This window comes from Hippocampus guttulatus, chromosome 13 (assembly GCF_054856545.1).
Source record: "Hippocampus guttulatus isolate MCC_2025c chromosome 13, RoL_Hgut_1.0, whole genome shotgun sequence".
Lineage (NCBI taxonomy): Eukaryota > Metazoa > Chordata > Actinopteri > Syngnathiformes > Syngnathidae > Hippocampus > Hippocampus guttulatus.
The window spans coordinates 15,780,337-15,802,292 of NC_141273.1; the positions used below are offsets into that span (position 1 = coordinate 15,780,337).

A 21,956-nucleotide genomic window follows, 5' to 3' on the forward strand; every position below is an offset into this window, starting at 1 on the left:
GTAACACTGTCTACTCCAACGTACATTTACTGTATTCAAATCATGTCTTCTGAAAATAGTTTAAAATATATTTTTCTTTTAAAAAATGAGTTGAGAATTCATGTTCATGGATTAAAATTATATATACAGTAGATATTCTCTAGTACGGACTCGTGTTTGCGCTGTCCAATTTGTCCTGATAACAGAAATTCCTCATTTGGGAAATGAGCATGGTACACGTCCTTTACGAACCTGCAAGTATGTTGACAAAATGCACGTGTAACAACACAATCAATAAAATACAAAAATATACTGTCAAAAAACTGTTTATATAACAAAAACTGCAATACAGGTGTATCCAAAAAAAAATCACAACAGTAAAATACGTACAGTATTTTAATGTTAATTTTTTTCTGTCTTGTGAAAAAAATATGTATTTTGGATTGTTTTGTTGGATGCATTCTTTGGTTTATGACAATGTTTGCCTGCGTGTCATACAGTTTTCTTGCTAGTTGCAAGTAACTGTCCCGTTGATCACCGATGTCTGGTCATTCTTGTGCAAACTGAAGGATTTTTGTTGCCATTTGCATTGCTTCCTTGCTGGATGGTGGCTTGTCATCAGGATTGAATCGATGGCTTGTTTTTTTTAAAGTTTCGTAAATTTGCGTCTTTCCGACTCCAAGTGTCTGCTGGATCTTTTTAACTTTGTGTCCAGCCTCGCTCAAACGGATGCATTTCACTCGCTCCGCTCCAGTCGTTAACAGTTCTTCTACGTTTCGATGCGATGATCTACACGACGTAAGTGAATAAAGTTAAAATCTTTCGCAATTACAGTAAAACGCACGCCAATAAAAAGTCGCTTACACGTCTTCGTTTCGAATCTGATGAATGAAAACGGCGAAGCGAACACGTTTCTTCGGTCGTGTCGAGTGGGTGCTGCTTTTAAGCTAGTGCCGCGTTCTACAGGACGTAAGTGAATAAAGTTAAAATCATTCACAATTACAGTAAAACGCACGGCAATAAAAACTCACTTGCACGTCGTCGTTTAGAATCTGATGATCGAAAAACTCGAAGTGAAAACTTGTTTCAGCGTTGTCTTTTCCGTCGCATCGGGTGGGCGTTGCGTGTATTTAAGCTCCCGCGGCATTACACCTCCATCCGGGTTACGGGTAGTGGAATTTCCGCTTACGCAACTTCCGGTAACACGTAATATCGTAGTCAAAATGTTAATGCATAGGTTTTTAATCCGGGTGAAGGATATTCCTTTCCATAGAATTCCGGGGATGGGAATATTTACTGTATATACATAGCAGCTTGCGCGATAGTGTTTAGCACATCTGCTTTGCAGTCAAGTTCTGGGTTCAAATCTTGGATGATCCTACTGGCAAAAAAAAAAGAAGCTTTTTCGGTTCATAAAATTTGAAAGTGTCCATGTTTTTACGTGTGTGTGCATTATTCCGTATGCTTCTGCTGTCATTTTTTGTTTGTGTTTGTATTCTTTTGAGTGTTTTCATTAGCGTGTATTCAAATGTATGGTTTTGTAATTGAGTGCGTGGTTTTCCTAAGTGTGTTTTCATGGGGCGGAGAGTGTTTTCATATTTCTGTCGGTTTGTATTATTTTGAGGGTTTTCATTAGTGCCTATTCAAATTTGTGTTTTTCTAATTGCGTGTTCTTTAGTGGGTGTGTGTGTGTGTGTGTGTGTGGTATACATGTGTGTTTCTTTGTGTGTGCACATTTGTATATTTGTGTGTGTATGTTGTGTAATGTGTCACTTTTACCCTTTGGGGATAATCACAAAAAGCCAAAGAAAAAGCCTAAGTAGTAGTTATTAGTTGTAATTAGTCATTTACATTTGTTAGCCTTGTCATACTTGTGCCTTTCTTGTACTTCTTACCTGTGCCAAACAGCATCAGTCCCTCCTTCTGTGTGTGTGTGTGTGCGCGTGTGTGTGTGTGTGGGCGCGTGTGTGTGTGTGTGTGTGTGTGTGTGTGAACATAAAAATTGCGTGTGTGCGTGTTTGTGTGCTCCCACCATGTTGCCTCCTAATGGAGATCATGTGTGGAGTCAGCACACGAAAACATGCTAACCCCCAACTACACACACACACACATAAAACGTCCGCCTCAGTCAGCAAGTTAAGAACAACTCCTATGGGAGGTTAACCACCAACGTGTGTGCTTGTGTGTCTGTGTTTGTGCGGCAGTGGGGGGGGGGGGGGGTGAGTGGGGGAATAACAGGCCAAACAATGTGTGCCTATGTTGTCATATTCTTCTTGTGTTTATCTGTGTGTGTGCGCGCTTGTGTTTCAATGAGTGTGTTTACATGTTTGTGTATTCACATATGTATGTGTCTGAGTCTTTGTGTGTGTGTGTGTGTTTTCACACTTGTGCCTTTCGTGTCCTTCTTACCTGAACCAAACAATATCAGTCCCTCATTCTGTGTGTGTGTGTGTTTTTTTTAAGTTTTCAAACTGACTCTCTCACAACATCACCCTTGCTCAAACTCACTCCAAAATTCACTCACTCACTCACTCACTCGCTTACTCACAAACATCCTTCAACATAATCGCGCAAACTCTGCCACAAACTCACTCAACAAAATCGCCAACTTACTCAACGGCTCGCCAAAACTCACTCACAAATGTATTCATTCAAACGTACGCCCTCACTCACCCCCTCCAACTCAACCATTCACAAATTCACTCACTCGCAAATTCACTCACAAAGCCAACCCAACAACTCACGCATTTTTCATTTCAGTTGATGTCTGCATTCGATTTTCTTTTTCTTACTGATTTATGTTATATTTCATGAATTCATTTTTAAAAATGTATTTGCTAATCTATTTGTCTCTCTCATCATCTTGTTTATTTTTTTTCCACGTCATGTCTTAAACTTGAATAATTGTGCACTGATTCCCCCGCCTCCCAATTCTCAGGTAACGAACGCGTGTAAAAAGTTAACCGCTGGAAAAATAGTCAGTGCTACAAAAAAACAAAACAAAACAAAGAAAAAGCATACAGCTGTTTAAGATCAATCTTTCACGCTCACGTCATACATTTTAGCATTTTAATTCCGTTTGGTTTCGTTCTAATGGGCTGATGTCCCACGTATTGTTTGTTGTTTCGGTGCACGTGTCTTTGTGTCAGCGTGCGTGCGTAATTGCACGCATGTGTCGGCGTCTGCCGTTTGTCATCTGAATCGGTGGCACGTACTGTCGTAAAGAGCAAACAGGCGGGCAGGAGAGAAGTGAGTGTGCAAGCTCTTGAGAGGGTGGGCGGGGGGTGGGGGGGTAGAATGGGTGCTGTTGTGGAGGAGAGGCGAAGGAGAGAACTCACGGGGAGAAAGAAGGTGTGCAAAGACACATACAGGAAGAGGAGAAAGAAACAAGAGCGACGGGATCGCAGAGAGCCAGGCGGGAGAGTGAGAGAGGAAGGGGGGGGCGGGATGACGGAAAGGAGGGCGAAATACAAAAAAAAAAAAGACATGAGTAAGACAAGCAGAGAGACAGGGTGAGTTGGTACGACGGACAGGAGGACTGCAGTGAGGAGGGAGGGAGCTGGACGTCAACAAATGAAGCTGGGAACGAGAGACACGAGTGGAGAGACATGCGAGGAGGGAGACAGGAAGGAGACAGACAGGACAGTAGAGAGACAAGAAGGAGAGATGTAAAAAAAAAAGGGGGGGCGGGGGACAGGAGTGCAAGAAGTCAGGATGGAGAGTGACACGAGGAAGGAGTGAACGGAGACACAAGTGCAGCGAGACGGGAGAGAGAAAGACAGCAAGGAATGGCAGCAGTAAGACAAGAGAGGAAGACAACTCCTGAGAAAGCGAGACGGGCAGAAGAAAGGACGACGACCCGTGTCTCATCTTGTTTTCCTCCGAGCGGCAGCAGGTGGAACGAAAACAGTTCAGACGCACAACAAGGACCAAGTGAAAGATGACATTCGACTGACTTGTGCGGACCATATTTATGGACATACGAACGCTATGTTCTCAGATTCTCCAAAAGAATAAAAATAAAATACGACGGCATCAGTGATGGTGTAGGCATCTTGCACTTGGAATGTGGATGTAACTTGTTTATTTTTTTTTAAGGTTAGAGGGAGCAAATTCCGAGAGCTCTTTCGAAATGCTGTATGGAGAGAATTCCAACAAGGCAGCTGATTGGCAGGCAAAAAAAGGGAGCCGTTCAATTAGACATGAATGGATGGAAGCCTTATGAGCGGCATCTGTAAGTGATGAAAAATACACGTTTGGCGTGATTGCGCTTCAACCTGCTCGTGTGTGTGTGTGTGCACGCACACGCTCCCCTTTGCTTCGTTAGGGTAATTACAGCTTTGCCGGGTAAATAAGGCCGTCATAAAAAGGGGGTGAGACATTCCCACCCCTGTGGCCGCCCCAATTAACCTAACTCTCCTTAACAGCGTTAAGTGCCGGGGGGGAAAAAAAAGTTTTTTTTTTTGTTTGTTTTTTTAATCGACGCCATTTTGTACATCGCACGGTCTTACAGCCAAGCGGCAAGCGCGAAAGATTAAAGAGGCGCGCGCAAGACAGTCGCTAACTCGGCACGGTCTGCCGGTAAAGCGCTGAAGTTTACGTCGGCATGAATACACACTTGGCCACGGTCTCACGGTTGCGCGGACGGTGCTTAAAAAAATGAAGATGCGACACACAGGACCATATCTGTAACTCGGCATGGTTCACGCCCGCGCAGGATGCGCCGAAATTCAAATTCGAATGAATAATGAACCCAAGCTTGGGTAAAAGTTACCCCATCTACGGGTTGAAAAAAACAAACAAACAAACCACGTTTTTTCGTTGGGTCTCATGGCTGTGAAGCATGTGCTAAAAATCACGGCGGTACTCATCAGACCACAGCGAACTCGGTATGGTCTCACAGCCGTGGAGCATGCGCCCAAATTTAAATTAGAATGAATAATGAACCCAACCTTGGGTAAACATTACCCAATCTACAAAAGATTCTGAGCGAGTGGGTTGGAAAAAAAAAAAACAACAACAACAACCGGGCATTTTTCAGTTTGGTCTCACGGCTCTGATGGGACTTTTGAAGCATGTTTTTCCGGGGAAAATTTGGGTTGAACTCCAAATAGTACCACTTTTGGACCGCGTGCGCACGTTCTTCTCCTCCGCACCCGCACGCTTTGTAGCCAGGTGACATCTGTATGCGCCGGGCGTCATCTGAGGCTTAACTGGCTGCCGGAGCCGCGGTGAGCAGCATCTATCATCTCGGCCCCGCTGATGAATTGTCTGTCCTGAGTGGCTTTGTGGCTGAGGGGGAGGAAGAGGAGGAGGAGGGCAGGATGAAGATGGGGCGGAGGTGGGGAGGGGCCGGGCGCTTCAGTGCGGAGAAAGGGCGGGTGGGGGCGTGAAGTTGAGGAAGACAAGAAAGTAAGAAGAGTGCAAAAAGACAAGTGTGCGTGTGTATGGGGTGAAATGGAGGGAGAAGAGCGAGGGGGAGAGCGAGGGGGAGAGGGAGGGGGGGAAGTGGGTCAGAGGAGAGGAAGATGATGTGCAAGAGAAGGAAGAAGATGGAGAGATGCTACCGGAGGGAGGAGGAGTAAGAACTGGGATGAGCGTGACGTCACAATGCGTGCGCACGGCCATATTGTTCCAAATGAAGCACACTTCAGAGAACTGTTTGCATTGATCCAACGTGCACATCAGAGTTCGTTTCCATGTTCACTGTCATGCCTGCATGGGAAATAGAGGCACCATTTTTTTTGTTTGTTTTTGTATTCATTTAGTTTGTCGAATCCTCATTTTCATCTCTGAAGAGAAATGGAGATTTGCTGCTTTTATTGTATTCTCGTTGAAATGATCATAATGATTATTGAAGATGGGAAATCACAACGGCGCACCCCCCCCCCCCCCCCCCATGCCCCCCCCCCCCAATACGCAGGCTTGCGCCTCTTTGCGAAATGACCAGCACCGTGTCCGCGCCGCATCGGTGCAGATGAACGCCTGCGCCAGATCTGCGGAGCGCCTAAAATGCATTTGTGTTCGTTTTCGTGGAAAAAAGTCATCTCCGACAATCGGATGAAAATCCACCACTTCATGAACATCTTGAGGAAAGCACGTTGCAAATCGGGAAATGTCATTTGAGACACATAACAACAAAAAAAATGTGGGAAAAAATTACTTTTTTCCCCCCCTAGAAACAATTATGACCCGTTTTAGTCAAATACTCGTATCAGTAAAATTAAATTGATTTTCAAAATGAAATGACTGGAAGTGGATTCGACTGTAATTAAGCAAGTGACACGAAAATGACCCGCTTAACAAATGCAAAAGCAAACATGGTTATTGTAGTCAAAGTATTGTGCAATGAGGCGGCCCGGTGACGGAGTGGTTAGCGCGTCGACCTCACAGTGCAGAGGTTGTAGGTTCCATCCCTCCTCCGGCCTTCCTGTTTGGAGTTTGCAATGTTCTCCCCGGGCCTGCGTGGGTTTTCTCCGGGTACTCCACTTTCCTCCCACATTCCAAAAGCGTGCATGGCAGGCTGATTGAACACTCTAAAATTCTCCCTTGGTGTTTTGAGATCTATTTTTCATGCAAACGCTGATGGTGGCGTTCGCGTGAATGTAACTAACGCAAGGTGGTGGAATTTCTGTGTCCGTATTTGTTCAGACTCATCCAATTGTGCCATCGTTGCATTTTTCGAGCATATTTTTCATATCGCTTTTCATTTTCGGTCTTCTCACTGCAGCGACTTGTCAGAAGATGTTGGTCGTCACACACGCACACACACACACACACACACGAACGAAAATAAAGCTCCGCCGCGTGCACACGTCCGTCCATGCGCGCGTGCACGCAGACAGACACGCAGTCAGCTGTGCCCTTCCCACAGCCCGTAGCGTGAAAACGGAACACATTGCCTGTCACTTGCCGTGCACACGCGCGCACACACACGAACCAGGGAGCTCAACCTAGTCACACTCTTAAAGAGACAGGACGCACACGCAACTTCATTCCTTCAGAACCATACCTGGACAAAACTTCCAAAAAGTGAGCCTCAGACATAGTTCTGTTCTTTTAAAAAAATGTAGATTTATAAATACATTTATTTGAATTTATATAGCATGAGATTAAAAAAAGGGGGGGCGGGAATAAACACCGGGTGTTTGCTTATTTGGATAGATCTCCTGCTCAAGTTGAAGGTGACTAGGCGCCAGGCTCAACATGGTCTCACCGTCATGCAGCAAATGCAAAAGCTTCAGGTAGGGCGCACATGGCCCACAATAAGTCAGCATGGTCTCACAGCCGTGCGGCAAGCGCTGTAGGCTTGAGGCGGCACACATGACGATACAAGGAACTCAGTAGTCCCACTAGGCGTGGAGTAAGGACTATCGCTAAAGGTTGTTTCCGGAATAAGCAGAACTTATTCAGCATGATCTCGCGGTCGTGCGGCATATGTGAAAGCTTAAGGTGCTTACACAGGACCATGACGGTCTTCGCCTGATCTCAAAGCCATACTGTAAAACCCAGAGTGTGGAAAACAAGTGAGTGTCGTAGACGAAGATTGTGGGTTCCACCAACGGTGGAACAAGTGTCTTTGAGTAGCATTCAGAGGTATACCTCATACGAGAACATTTTAAATTGCATGCTTACTGATGAAACAATCGTATGCCATACACCGTGGCGTTTTTGCTGTACAAACAAAAAATAGCGGGAAAAGGCCTCAGAGAAATCAATGTATTCAAGTTAGGCCGGCTTAGGGAGTGGCAACGTAAGATGGCCACCGGTGGCTTCACTTCTTCAGACAGAGAGTAAGCAGCATTCTGACTCCATTCATCCATATATCCGTGGGTACACCTAACATGAACTAAACTCCGCATAGGAAGACCTGAGGCAAGATTTGAACCCCTGTGAAGCAAACATGCCAACCACTGGCCTGCCATGCTGCCCCATTAAAAGTCAATTTTGCTTTGTAGGTCCCCTTTAGAGAACAGGAAAGAAGAAGACATGGTGAATTAGCATAGCACTTGTGTTGTGTAACAACAACAACAACAACGCTGTCGTAGAGAAAAGCTAACTTGAACTTGAGCTGAGGGGGGGGGGGGATGTACACGTTGCGCCTTTAAGAAGCCCCCACCATCACACAACAGGGGGGCGTGAGCGAAATCCTGGAACAGCGATTGAAAAAAAAAAAAAGCTGCAAGCTCCACCACCAGTGAACGGTTTCAAGTCGCCCACCCTGCCTGGACTGAAACCCTGCCTGATTTGTGGGCAATGTTGGGGATGTAGAAAAAAAGGAAAGGAAAGCCGGGGAGAGAGAGAGAAAGGCGAGGTAGGGTGAGAGAGAGCGAGAGGGAACACTAACTGGGTAGCTATGGAGATAGTAGCTTTCCCTGCTCGCTTTCTTTGACAGGTGTCGAGGAGTGGGATAAAATTTAAAAAAAGTCTAAGTCGAGGTGCCTGCAAGATGTACGGCAAGGGCAAGGGAGCCGTGGTCCCCTCCGATAGCCAAGCGAGAGAAAAGTAAGTCAATTATCACTACTTGCGTGTGTATGTGTGTGTTGGATGGGGGGGGGCGTTGTTAGCCTAGCCGTGGCTAAACTTGCTAACTTGGCTAACTACTGTCATTCACATTTTAAAGTGTGCCTATTTATTTGCCATTTCAGCCCGGTTCAGGCAAACCGCAACAACCGCTTCCCCGTCTCTCTTAAGTTGAGCTTTAAAAGTGTACCCACGATTCGCATGTGACCCTCCCTCCCCCGTACGTGCTAACTAAGGCGGCGGTGGTGAGGGGGGAGCTGAACAATGCCTTGCAAGCAACCCGGGCTGAGAGGCTTTGTGTCCCCCACCGGTAAAAATAGATAAACAGCTGTTTGATGGTTGTTCTTTGCTCCAGACATTCACCGGCTCGCAGGGCCATCTCGAAGCCGCTCATGGTTACCCGCTGGTCGGATGCCATTCAGCCAGCCCCCCCCCCTCGCGGTTTGTTTGCCGCCCTAAAAACTTTGTATTTCCCCGTCAAAACTACCCGAAAGTGTCGGTTTTGGTGGTGCCGAACGGAGCCGGAGCGTTTAAGAGGGTCATCGGCGCGGGGACTGGAGCGCTCGCGTGGGAAAGAGTGATCTCAGCTGCCGGTCTCTTTGTCTGGTGCCGATCGCTTGATGGGGTCTTGTTCTAGTGCGCTTGTCAAGTGTGCAATGAAAAGCACCGGGTTAAAAAGTTGAACCATCGTGCATTGTTATCTTTTCCCATCACCGGCACATGGGCCACTCAGCCAGGCTGCCTTGGGTCGACGAGCTCAACGATCGGGACTTTCCGAGAGTGTTATTCTGTTGTCTTTGGAATCATTCGTTCTAGTTACCAACTGTAACCATAAGAATGTTAACTGTTAAAGTCACATTATTAACTGCCATACAAGTGCCCACTCTAAAAAGTTTTTAAAAATCTGGAACGTGATGTAGTGCAGCAACTGCGAAAACTTCACCTCTAACTTTGAACTGATTTTTTTTTTCTCATGCTGAAAGTTTATGGTGGTATGACCAAGACCATAACCAACGCAACGCGGTCTCACTGCTAGCATGTGTGAATGTTTCAGGTGACATAAACCAAACCGTTTGATACGGCATGGTCTCAAAGCCACGGAGCAAGGGTGAAACCTTCAAGTGCGACAAACAAGACCGTCGCTCGGTCAACCTGGTCTCACAGCCATGCAGCGAGTGCGAAAGCTTAAGGTGATACTAACAAGACAGTCTCTAATTCTGCACAGTCTCGAGGTTTGCAAAAAGTGCAAAAGTTAAAGGTGGTACAAATGAAACCGTCTCTAAGGGCGCACGGTCTCACAGCCGTGCAGCAAGTGCTAAAGCCGAATCTCCTTTTGAGAGAGATTTTTATCATGCTGAAGCTCAAGATGGTATGCTAAAAAAGAAAAAAAACTCAACATGGTCTCGCAGCTGTGTGGCAAGTTAAAACTAGAAATGACTAGTATAGAAAAGAACATCTCACTCTGTGCTATGTCATGATAGCTCCCCGTGTAAAATTCGTAAGAGACTTAGGGCATCTTTTTACAAAATTTGACCAGGTTTTAAGGCGTTTGGAGGTACCTCCGTATTGGCGCACTGTCGAAGCCCACTTCCATCTCCCGCTTCCCGTTACCCGTCCCGCTTTTGCCGCTCGCGCTTTTACTCCCCTTGTTGAATTATTGACACGGACTTGAGCAGCTTCTCTCAGGCGAATGGAGCGAGATACGGCGGGCCGGTGCTCATCCATGTTTAAAGAAGGTGGTCGCTATTGTCAAGAAGCTTCCTTGGCCGTGCGCAAGGTGTGGCGGTCACGGGTTGGCGCTGGGAAGATTTTGCACTTTTGTGGGAGCTGACCCGAAGCTAACACAGCAGTCTACATTTTCACTCACTGCGCCGTCTTTCCAGAGGACTATAAAAAGGAGCCTCCTTTTTCTGTGTACTTGAGACAGTTTGACAAGAAATCAACCATTGACTATTTCAAACATCCCAAACTCGCATACGTAGGGCCCAACAAGTACGGATTTTTTTTTTTTTAAGGCCGATTCCCATGTTTGGCAAAAATCCAATAATTAGATAAGTAATTTAAAACAAATCTAAAATAACTTGTTTGTTTTGGGTCGCCGATGTTGTAGTGGTACACTCGCCTAACTTGTGTACGCGCAGCATCGGATCAGTTCCCACTCATTGACGGCGTGGGTGCGAATATGTGCCCTGTGACCGACTGGCGACTCGTTCAGACTGTTGTCCGCCTTCTGCCTGACATCAGCTGGGATAGGCTGCGCCGTTTTTGAAAATGGCTGCATGGATGTTTTTTTTTTTTTGGGTCCTTTAAAGTTTACAACAACAAAGAAATGGACGACCAATGAATTTATGTTTCGATTCAGGCTATGAATGTGTGTGGCATGTAAGCAACATCATGAGTGAAGTTGCTGGGAAAATATGCATGATGCCATTTCACAACCCTCTAAAGCAGGAGTGTCAAACTCATTTTTGTCGCGGCCGACTTCGGAGCTACGTCTTCCCTCCGGAGGGTCGTTATGACAGTGATACCACAAAAATGTTTCATCCTCTCTTCGCATTATTATTTGTACACGACAAATTAATGAATGACTAGTTTTGAAAACAGTCAAATCAACTATAACAGTTTGGAGGGTCTCAACGTTATTTATGACAATTTGAACTTTCGGTACATATTTTAGCGAGGGTCATGCAAGTTTACACGCGTGATGTGCTTTTGCGGGCCACATAAAATGATGCGGCATGCCGAATCTGACCCCCCGGTAAAGTAAAAAAAAAATCAGGCTCCAGCTTTCGAACCGTGTGTCCGTTGAAGGCACTGTTCAGCCTTCACTTGTCAATCAAATAATTACTCAAAATTGGTTATCCGTATGTGTTGAAGCTAATGTGGCTCAGACTACTGGAGACAAATTCCTTATTATTATTATTGTTATTTTTTTGAAACGCATATGAGCACATTACAATGGAAGACAAGCATTCAAACGTTCCGTTAATCGTTAATCGCTCAGTAGCACGTCAGTTCTCGTTGGTCTCACGCTTTTATTACAATCTCTGTTTTATTGCAGCAGCCTATTTTCTTGTTGCCCCGAGTCTCCTCTTGGATAAAACGTGTCTCGAAATCACAAAACTAAGAGCACACGTTAACGTTGGCTTGCATTGTTGCTGCGGCGTCATGCTCCGCAGTCTTCATTATTCTGCGGTGGCTCGTTTTCTTGCGGCCCGCAGTGTCTTGTTGGATAAATAATGAGCATCAGGACAACAAAACAACAAAAATTATTAGTTGTCAAGGAGGCAGATAACCGATATCTGGAGCTCACATTCATTTTGGATAAAAGGGAAAATACTGATATACTCTTACCTTCTTTCCTCTCCCCAAGCTTCCATAAACTTGAATAATGAAACAGGGCAGGTACACGCAAACGCATGTACACGCGGCCCGTAAAAATTTCATGGAAGGACTCTCATCCACCATGTAAACAGGAATGGAACCTCCCATTAAATATTATTATTTATTTTTTTCGTAGCTTTTCCATCGTTTAAATCCCCAATGAAGAGATGAGTGTGTGCGCAGGTAAGCACTTATTGCGTGTGTGTGTGTGTTTCATGATTTGCAAGTGACGATGTCTTCCACTCTACACCAGCGGTCACTAGCAGCTTTGTGACTGACAAATTGCTAAGGAGCTCGAAGGAAAGTGGTCAGATTCCTGCGGCCGTGCGGTCAAGTGAGTGAGTGAGACTTGGTGCGCGTGTCCGGGCGCAAGCTCGCGTTGTCTGAGAGGTTGTCAACAGTACGGCAATCTTGGGTCTTTGGTCTTGTTTTTTTTTTTTTTTTTTTAATGACCCATTTGTCTTAGAATCACGAACAGTGGTACCTTGAGATATGAGTTTAATTCTTTGCTTGGCCACGCTTGGAACGAAACTCTCTCTCATGTTGAATCGTCGGTTCCATTGACATGAATGGGAATTGGATTAATCCGTTCCAGCACTGGTGGGGGGGGGATAGCACTTGATGGTGCCAAACTTTGTTCATAATTAAATAGAATTCAAAAGAAGTAGTACGTTGCCCCAGATAATCACTCTGCACTGTATATCGACGGCCCAGCTCTTCGCTGAAGATAAATATGACTGAGGAAACACTTTATGCTGAATGTCTAAATGTTTCGGTGCACCTTTTCTGTTTAAGTGTCAGTTGCGTAGAGAGATATGCGTTTCCCATAATGTGTTGGCATTAGCATTAAGCTAATTGCGCAATGGCTAAGCTATGTGCTTGCTTAAAATAAAAATCCTTCTTCGGGGTCGGCACCGGATCCTCAAACGCCTTCCCCAATGTGGCTAAAGAGTATAAAAATAGTTAAAACCACCAATTCTATAAGTGCAAAAGTTAATCAATTATAGTTCAACTCAACTGTAGCACCTTTTGTGGCAGGCTTTTGAGACGGCTGAGGAGGCGCTTACGTGTTTCTTGAAGAGGACAACTTTTAATTCATCCGTCCCTGAGAAACAACCTGCCAAAATAGCATCCCGGCATAAATTATGATCAGTGCTGGAGGCCAGAGCGGATGACTCATTGGCGGTGATTGTCATCAAAGTGCGGCTAGCTCAACCTTTACGTTAATCATCGGCGCTGTGGAGTCGTGCGATGTTTGTTGCGGTGAACTGAACACAATACAACGTCTTGGCATGCGCGCGTGTGCGAGCGGTTGCTCACGTTGTCACCTCAGGTGGATGCATTTCACGGCCAACGCTTATTGTAACTTGGTTTTCAGTCGAGCTGGGAGAGATGACTTTTTAATTATTTCCTCTTTTGTCGATACAACCAGCAAATAGTCATGACTCAAAATAGGAAGCGCGCTTTGTTTTATTTGCGTTCTGCTTTTTCTATTGTCGCGTCTGATTCTCCCCCTAAACAAGATTCCACTCGCCCTGTCTCAAATTTTAGGAGCAAAATGCCACCATTTAGGAACCGCCGGGAGCCCTGTGTCAACTTCAACCTGCTGACTCGACATCAAAGCAACGCTTTGGCAACCAGGTTCTCCCCGGACCGGGTTTTTCATCAACCGACCGCTGACCGACAGCGCGCTTACTTACCGTCCCTCTCATTAGGACGCGATTGTCCCGTCAAGAGGTCTTTCTCGCCAACAGCGCGCTGTCATATCCGCGCCGCCGCTCGATTGATGGTCCGTTAATGGCCTATTAAACGCGACTAAGAGAGGGAGTCGGGGAGCAGCAATGTCGGGTCAGTAGGGGGTTTTCCCGACTTCTCAGCACGATTCCGCTGTCTGTTAATAGACGAGGTGTGTCTCCTGCTTAAAAAAAAAAGAAGCCATTTGGACTACACGAGCTGCCGTTGGTGACCTCCGCGATGGCGTCCACTGCCAGAATCGCTTGATTGCTAGCCAATTAGCCCACGTAGTTACATCTGATGCGCAGGAACAGCAATAACGCTCCTGGGTCGGTATGCTTATTCCAACTGTGACACTCAAAAACCGAACCTGCCAATTGAGCCATGCGAATCCAGCCTATCCACTAAAGCACAGGTGTCAAACTCAAGGCCCGGGGGCCAGATCCGGCCCGCCAGGTCATTTTATGTGGCCCGTGAAAGCAAATCGTGTCTGTCAACTTGCTAAAATATGTACTGAAATTTGAAATTGCCATGTGTAAAAAAAAAAATTACATTGAGGTTTTGCAACAATTTTGTTACCCAGTTTACACTCAATGGAAGTCGTAACTCCAAATTGGCTCGCGACTAAAATGAGTTTGCCACCCCTGCATTAAAGAGTCAAAATCAGCAGGTGCTAAATTTCAGTCACAGACAGATCTGACTGTTTCTTTGTGCGAGTTTTCCGCTTTGCTCGGCGCCGACAAGCGATCTGCTGAGCGCCTCTCGCGCTGTACGCCCACCATTACATCGAATCGCTTGTTTGTAAACTGCCCGCAAACGAAAAAAATTCCGTCCTTAACCGTTTGTCTTGAACTTGCTGTTTGCATTTCAGGTTGGCGTTGTACGTGTACGAGTACCTGCTACACGTCGGAGCACAGAAGTCGGCACAGACCTTCCTGTCTGAAGTAAGATTTGGGTACCACTTTTAAGGCCTTACATTAGAGGGAGCTGGGAGCACCTGAGAAAAACCCATCAGCCGCGATTCGAATGCGGGACCTCGCGGCCGTGAGGCGGACAAGCTAACCGGTGTGCATTTTTTATGAGGCCACCCGATAAAGTTACGGCGTGTTTTCCTGGCACCAACGCAGTGCGTGATGTCAACTCGGCATCACCCGATGCGGGCCACCCAAACAAAGCCTCAGTAACTTTAGACAGATAGAAACAGGCATTTTTTTCCTATCCTTTTTCACGTCCTTCTTCAAAAGTGTTTCAAAATGTTCTCCTTATGACATTTTGGAAGCCTTACGTTGTCAACCAAAAAAAAAAAAAAATCCCAAGAGCTGAACAGAATGGCAACATTTTCAATGGAGACACGGCTCTCCCGTACCTTCTGGTTCTTAGCCCCTGAACGACAGTATGCCAAGTCGCCCTCGTGGTAGTGACTGAGTCTTTCTTCTTCCTTTCTTAGATACGATGGGAGAAGAACATCACGTTAGGGGAGCCTCCTGGATTTCTCCATTCGTGGTGGTGGTGAGTGTCACGAGTTCCACGAAGCTGTCGCACTTTATTGCAGCGCTTCCTCTTGGGATAGAATAAAAAAATAAATACAAATCAGAAAAATGTTCACGGGGGGTGTGCCAGAGTCTCGGGCTTGACCAGACTCACTGAGGGTGCGACCCCGACCCCCGCCCACCCACCTTCGCTCTCCGTGCTCTCCCCTCCTCCAGCGTTGCATCTTTCTTTCACCTCCCGCTTCCTGAAACAATGGATCCAGATGGTTGGGAAAATGGATGGTCTCCCCCTCCTTACCCTTTTGTGCCCCCCACCACCACCACACACACACACACACACACACACTTTTCTCCTTTTGTTCACACAGCAGAAGGATTCTTAGCAGATTATCCCGTTGCATTCCAGTCTTCTTTTATGCCAGTTTATCCCCAGTTTCTCCCCTTTGCGCCCTTAACCCCCTTGTCACTGTCATTTATGCCCCCTGGCTAAGGTTTTGACCGCAGGGGGTTCTGCATTTACAACACAGAAAATCAGCCATTTTGCTCGTTTCAATCCGGCGCGACAGAAGATGTGTCGTCGAAAGCGCCCTCATCAGATGTCCCGCCGCCGCGACGTGTTCTGAACAGCATATGGACTCGCATCCTAAGGGGATAGAACAAACAGTCCAGCGCCCGCTTACGTTCACCACAGTAGACGACATTAAACTCTTCACCTTAAGCAGATTTTTCCGATCCGTGGATTGTAGTCAAGCCTAATCCGCGCTCACCTACGGCGACTTGCGCGACGACACCGCCGGGATTTGGACGTAGCCCCGGAGTAATAAGAGCGTGAACCGGACCCCGAGGCCCCCAATAAATTAGCTTGCTCAATTAAAAGTGAAGCTGTTTTACACGCGCATATATTAGCTCAGACTGTTGAGTCAATGCCATTGGCAGTGAATGCTAAAATTCCTTTTATTGACCGTGTAACGCGCACTTAGGTTTAACGGCCTTTGTGCCCGGTCGTTGCTTTAGGAATCCCGAAAAACTTTTCAAACATTCTTTTATGTCCGGAAAAGAATGATTTGCTCATTTGTTCAGATAAAGTATACATCTAAAATATCAATGTGTTGGTTTTTTTGTCAGTAATAACACACAGAAATTTGCTATTCTCCAAAACTTATAATGATCTAAATTAAAATACGAATAAAACTGAAGAAAAAAAAATCGGAGACAGCGATACGTTTATCAAGAGAAACTGGATTTAGTGTTAATTGGTTGTGTCAGTCACGGATGGTTCCGTGCTAAATTAGCAATGCACGTATGACAATCGGGCAAATATTTCATGTAAAATCACAGACTGCGCGTAGCCTTAAAATTGTATTTTGGGGGGGAGAAAAAAAACGTACAGCAGTGTAACTTTTAACATCTGGGGGGATGATTCTGCTGAGTCATAAGTACGAACGCCAGCACCATCAGCAATATGAAAACCCAAGGACGTGTTTTTAATAGCTACTAAGAGGATGGACAGAATGATAATTCAGAGAGGTTACAACCCGGGTTAATGTGGGTCAGGGTGGCAGGGGGAGAAATAGCATGTCATGGTCAAGCCTCCCATCGAGCATGCGTAAAATGTCAAGAAACACGTCGTTTGTTTGTTTGTTTGTTTGTTTATTGAACATAAAACATATATACAGTAATAATTTGACAGAAAATAAGGTAGATAAAAAAAGTAAAAAGAAAGAAATCAATCTTCATTCAACACAGTTATTATGTTCAAGGGAGTAGGAAGAAGTAAAAAACTTATCTAGTCCTACCCCGTTATGTGATTGTATCTAATAAATCATTTTTATATCAATCAGAAAAGTAAGAAGAAAGAAGTCTCCATTAAGGCTCATACTTTACCCTTAACCGTGATATTTTTACAACTTTTGGTTTGTATCGGGATTATATACTTCCACACCCTGACACTCTTGTGTCAATTTTCTCTTAAATTCATAATGGATATTTATATACCTTTCTCTATTTATCAACTTAGTTCTGATTTATCATTATATTTAATGTTTTGAATTTATCATTTTAACTCTGATTGATGTAGGTTGTTTGTACTATTTTTTTGAATTTGTTTTTTAACTCAGCAAGCGATTTACTCATTTTCAGGTCCGTTTCGAGATTATTCCACAGATTAACACCTTTGATAGATACACTTCTTTGCTTGATGTTTGTTCTTGTTTTGAGTTTTTTGAATAAGTTGGTACCTCTTAAATCATAGCTGCTTTCTCGAATTTCGAAAAACTTCTGAATGTTTTGGCAGAGCAGGTTATTGTGTGCTTTGTACATTAATTGGGCGATTTTAAAGTCAACCAGGTCATAAAATTTCATCGTATTTAATTTGATAAATAGTGGATTTGTGGGTTCCGTATATTTTGATCTATTAATAATTCGAATTGCTTTTTTTTGTAGGTTGAGAATAGGGAGTGTGTTTGTTTTGCAGGCATTTCCCCATATTTCCACACAGTAGGTCATATATGGTAATAATAATGAAGTGTACAATGTGTACAAAGATCTCTTATTTAGCACTTCCTTGGTTTTGTAGAGGATCCCTACGGTTTTGGCTATTTTTCTTTTTACGTTATCGATATGTGGCTTCCAACATAGTTTTGAGTCTATTACTAATCCGAGAAACTTGGTTTCATACGCTCTTTCTATCTCAATTGAGTTTACCATAATTTTAGCTTGGTGTTTGATTGGTCTTGTGCCAAAAACAATTAACTTCGATTTTTTCAGGTTAAGTGACAATTTATTTCTGTCGAACCAGTTTTTTAATTTGTTTAATTCGTTTTCTACGGTTGTCAGGAGCTGTTTCAGATTTATTCCAGAACAGTAGAAAGTTGTATCATCAGCAAATAGGACACATTTAAATTGTTTTGAGACCTTGCAGATATCATTTATATATAAGATGAATAGTTTTGGACCAAGCACTGACCCCTGAGGAACTCCGTGAGTGATTTTTAGTTGATTAGTTTTTTTATTGTTGAGTTGCACGTACTGATATCTGTTTTCTAAATAACTTTTTATCCATTTATAAGCTACACCTCTAATGCCATATCTTTCTAGTTTTTTCAATAATATACTGTGATCTATTGTGTCAAAAGCTTTTTTTAGATCTAGGAAAACCCCAACAGTAAATTCTTTGTTGTCTATATTAGTGGCTATTGCTTCCACAAACTCCATAACTGCCATTGAGGTGGTCCGCTTTTCCCTGAAGCCATATTGATTCTCACTTAACAGCGCATGCTTTTGTATAAAGCTATCAAGTCTGCGAGAAAATAGTTTTTCTAATATTTTTGAAAATTGTGGTAGTAGTGATATTGGTCTATAATTTGTAAACCGATGTCTTTCTCCACTTTTATAGATTGGAATAACTTTAGCAATTTTCATTTTTGATGGAAAGATACCAGCTTTGAATGACAGGTTGCATATGTGCGTGAAAGGTCGCACTACATATTCTATAATCTGCTTTATTATTGTCATGTCAATATTAAAGCAATCAGTTGACTTTTTATTTTTAAAAGTTTTTATAATATTTGATACTTCTTCTTGTTTTACAGCAGTAAGGAACATCGTGGAGGAGTTTTTTTCTACATATCTATCTATTTCAAACACGTTTGTTGGATCAGGAATTTGTTTTGCTAGGTTACTGCCGATGTTGACAAAATACTCATTAAATTCAGTTGCTATTTCTGCAGTTTTTTCCAAAATAGTATTTTTGCCTTTGATAAAATACTCTGGATAATCCATTTTTTTAGGACTATTTCTGATTACTTGGTTAAGTATCTTCCATATTTCTTGTGTGTTACTTTTATTCTGCTCTAATAGTGCATGATAATGATCTCTTTTACTGGTTCTTATAATATTTACTAGTTTATTTTTATAGGTCTTATATTTTTTTTCTGCTTCTTCAGTTCTCAATTTTAAAAACAATTTATATAAATTGTTTTTCTTTTTACATGCGTTTTCTATGCCTTTCGTTATCCATGGCTTACTTGGGTCTTTATACTTTTTGGAGACTTTAGTTAATGGAAAATGTTTATCATATAAGGAGATTATGGTAGACTGAAATACTTCAAACGCTGTATTTGGGTCTTCGTTTGAATAGACCTCGGTCCAGTTTTGTTTTTCTAGGTCTTGCTTAAAGGCGTCGGTGGAGCGTTGGGTTCTTAGTCTTATTTCTGTTATGCGAGTTGTTGACTTAGCTTTTCTATCAAAATAATTATGAAAAACTGCAAAAACAGGTAGGTGGTCACTTATGTCATTAATGAGAAGTCCACTTTCCATTTTATGGTCAATCTTATTTATAAATATGTTATCTATTAATGTGGCCGTGTCAACTGTTATTCTGCTAGGTTTCAGGATTACTGGGAAAAAGCTGTTGCTGTACATAGTATTTATGAAGTCGGTTGTTTTTTTGTGTCCATTTGGGTTTAATAAGTCAATGTTAAAGTCACCACATATTATTCGTGTTTTCTTATCGTTGTTGTAACTGAGCATATCTGTTAGTTTTTTATTGAATGTGTCAATACATGATCCTGGTGTCCTATAGATGCAACTTATGATGATATTTGATGCCTTTTTATTATGTATTTCAATGGTTAGACATTCCATTAGGTTTTCTATTGTGTTTGTCAATCTCTCGATTTTACTGCATTTAAGTGCTTTGTCTACATATATTGCAACCCCCCCTCCTTTTTTGTTTTCCCTATTAGTTGCAAACATTTCATAACCTTCTATTTCCATTTCAGTTGTTTTATCTTCATCAAGCCAAGTTTCTGATATGGCAATTATTTTGAATTTATTGAATTTAGTCAGGTATTCTTTGATTTTTGTGAAGTTTTTATAGAGACTTCTACTGTTTAAGTGTATTACTGAAAGTGCATTTTCCAATTTTATATTAGTGTTGAATTGTTCATCCAGGTAATAGTCAGAGTTTGTTACCCTTTGTTTGTTCTGGAAGAAGTTGTTGTCTGGGTCCAAATTGTTCTCGGGATCGAATGGCTTATAGTCAATATCTTCAAAGGGTTGGAAGTCCATGTTTTTGGGATGTGAATTTCCCGCTCCCACGCGGTCGTCGCTGGCTCCCTCGCGGTCGTCGTTGGTTCTCTCGCTGTCGTCGCTCGCTCTCTCGCCGTCATCACTGGCTCCCTCGCGGTTGCTGGCTGGACGTCTCCTGGGTCCCTCGTGGTCGCTGGCTCCCTTGCGGTCGTCGCCGACTCCCTCACGCTCGCTGGCTGGCTGCCTCCTGGCTCTCTCACGCGCGCTGGCTGGTTGTCTCCCGGCTCCCTCAGGCTCGCTGTCTCCCGGCTCCCTCGCGGTCACTGGCTCCCCTGCTGTCGTCGCTGGTTTCCTCTCGGTCGTCTCTGGCTCCCTCGCGGTGGTCGCTGGCTGGTTGTCTCCCGGCTTCCTCGCGGTCGCTGGCTTCCCTGCAGTCGTCGCTGGCTTCCTCGCGGTCATCACTGGCCCCCTCACGGTCGGTCGTCGCTGGCTCCCTCGCGGTCGGTCGGTCTTGAAAAAGTTATTGTCCGGGTCCAAGTTGTTCTCAGGGTCAAATGTCTTGTGGTCAGTAGGGTTGGAAGTCATCAAAGGGTTGGAAGGGTCATCAAAGGGTTCGAAGTCCATGTTTTTGGTATGTGAATTTCCTGCTTCAGTAGGGTCAGAGTTTTTATCTTCGGGTGGTGAATAATTCTCAGTATGCTGCTTGATGGTGTTGAACTCGAGCCTGTTGTGTTGGAGTACTGGTGCGGGGGTGGACGATAAGTTTGTCATGTCTTAAGTAGGCAGTTTCCCCTCTGTCACGTGCAGCTTTTAATTTTGGGAGGAGCTCTTTTCTTTTTTGTCGTACGGCATCTGTAAAGTCTTCGTTGATGTAGATGTTGGAGCCTTTTAAGTATTTTGCTTTTTGTAGGATCCTTGATCTGTCCTTGTATTTGAGAAATTTCACCACAACTGGCCTCGGACGAGGTCTTCCAGGTTCTTGTCTTCCTGTGCGGTGAGCTCTCTCCACCTCAATTTGCCCCTGTATCAGCAGCTTCTCCTTGAGGATTTTTTGAACTTTTTCCTCTGTTTCAGTCCACGTTTCTCCCGGTTTTTCCTCAATTCCATCAATTACCAAGTTGTTTCTTCTTGACTGTCCTTCCAAGTAGTCCATCTTGTCTGTTAATACAAGCATGCCGTCACATATTTTGTAGAATTCTGTTTGCATGTCTTTGGAATGGCCAGTTTGACAGATTAGATTTTTTTTAATGTCGTCTACCTCTTTTTGGGTAAAGTTGATGCTGGTTTTTATTTCTTGGACTTCCCTGGTAAAAGTGTCAAGTCGTGAGTTTGTTGAGTCTATTATCATCTTGACAAATCCTTTGAAGTTTTCCTGTTGTTGTTGCAAGAGCGCCGTAAAAAGCTCTTTTTGTTGCTGGAGTAATTCGTTTACTTGAGTGAGGGTCAGGAAATCCTCATCCTGCTTTGTGTCTTGCTTCTGTTTGGGTGGCATTTTGTCGGGTCTCGTTGCTAGCCAGTTGTATGCTAGTTTGTGACGTGTCCAGTGGGCTTGCTGCTGGGTGTTTCTAACGTGGCAAGTGGGGTTGCCGGCTCCCTCACGCTCGCTGGCGTTCGGCTGGTTGGTCTCTGGTGGTGGGTTCCAGCTGCGTAGCGACTTTTCGCAATTAGCTTCCGTGCTAACGTCCGCGGTTAGCTTCCGTGCTAACGAGCTAGCGTTTCGTCCAACCCCCTCTTCACGTCGCCAATTTCTACACACGCGCTGCCACCATGTTTCGCTCTGTTCTTTACTTTCAAATGTAGGAAAGCTTCACACGA

At 44.1% G+C, this 21,956-nt stretch overlaps 1 protein-coding gene across 2 annotated transcripts in view; it reads left to right on the plus strand.

Annotated features, from left to right (window-relative positions):
• The first annotated feature begins 8,172 nt into the window (after positions 1 to 8,172).
• The window catches only part of LOC147196602 (single-stranded DNA-binding protein 3), a 35,655-nt gene continuing 21,871 nt past the window's right edge, over positions 8,173 to 21,956 (plus strand). Inside the window, exons 1-3 of one of the 2 annotated variants that reach the window (XM_086127244.1) lie at positions 8,173 to 8,484; positions 14,492 to 14,564; positions 15,068 to 15,129. In XM_086127244.1, the coding sequence (XP_085983370.1) occupies positions 8,429 to 8,484; positions 14,492 to 14,564; positions 15,068 to 15,129 (191 nt within the window). In that variant the 5' untranslated portion in view covers positions 8,173 to 8,428. The remainder of the gene's footprint in view (positions 8,485 to 14,491; positions 14,565 to 15,067; positions 15,130 to 21,956) is intronic. The other variant, XM_086127243.1, reaches the window with a different exon arrangement.